Source organism: Hippocampus comes, unplaced genomic scaffold (genome assembly GCF_001891065.2).
Source record: "Hippocampus comes isolate QL1 unplaced genomic scaffold, H_comes_QL1_v1.1 C16747666, whole genome shotgun sequence".
NCBI classification, from domain to species: domain Eukaryota; kingdom Metazoa; phylum Chordata; class Actinopteri; order Syngnathiformes; family Syngnathidae; genus Hippocampus; species Hippocampus comes.
In genome coordinates this window covers 1-788 of record NW_017838107.1, presented here as the reverse complement: position 1 = coordinate 788, position 788 = coordinate 1, and the positions used below count along the sequence as shown (strand labels likewise).

The 788-nt window shown below is 46.7% G+C and overlaps 1 protein-coding gene across 1 annotated transcript; it reads left to right on the top strand.

The window, feature by feature from the left end:
- Positions 1–247: 247 nt before the first annotated feature.
- LOC109509055 (rho-related BTB domain-containing protein 2-like) lies at positions 248–783 on the top strand (the record flags this gene model as incomplete). Its single annotated transcript, XM_019858979.1, has 3 exons — positions 248–469; positions 584–687; positions 759–783. Coding segments are annotated over exons 1-3 (309 nt in total), but the record flags the coding sequence as incomplete, so codon positions are not given.
- Between the last annotated feature and the right edge of the window lie 5 nt (positions 784–788).

Sequence of the window (788 nt, the reverse complement as noted above, 5' to 3'; positions counted from 1 at the left end):
AGTCTGAGATTTATGCATCTGAGGATTTGTCGACAACTGCGTTGCAAAATGTAAACGAGCGCTTTCTATTTTTGTCCTGCTTGTCCCCTTTAAATACTAAATTGTGACATCACGACAAAGGACTTGTGAATGGGAAGTCACGAAACCATTCACCGCTCGCTCTGTGTGCAGAGTGCGCAAGCGGAGGCACAATGTCTCCTGTCCACTTCGATCCAAGGATTCCTCGTGCGCTGATGCGACAATCTGCTTTGGTCTTTGTTCCGACAGGTCGCATTTGACAGATTCTGATATGGACTATGAGAGGCCTAACGTTGAAACCATCAAGTGTGTGGTGGTCGGAGACAATGCCGTGGGAAAGACCCGCCTTATCTGTGCCAGGGCCTGCAACGCCACACTCACTCAATACCAGTTACTGGCGACACATGTGCCCACAGTCTGGGCTATAGACCAGTACAGAGTCTGCCAGGAGGTGAGGATGCTGACCCATCACATCATTTTGACTATTTGAATAAATAAACCTTTGTGGTTACTGATTCTTGATTGGGAAATGTATGACTCGATGACACAGTTGATCTTGTTTAAGGTTTTGGAGCGCTCCAGAGATGTCGTAGATGATGTCAGCGTTTCCCTCCGTCTCTGGGATACTTTCGGAGACCACCACAAGGACAGACGATTTGCATACGGCAGGTGAGGATGAAGAAAATTTGTCTTTGAGCAATTCACATCAGTTTTTATTCAAGCATTTTTCTCGGATTCAGGTCCGATGTGGTGGTACTGTGCTTTTCCAT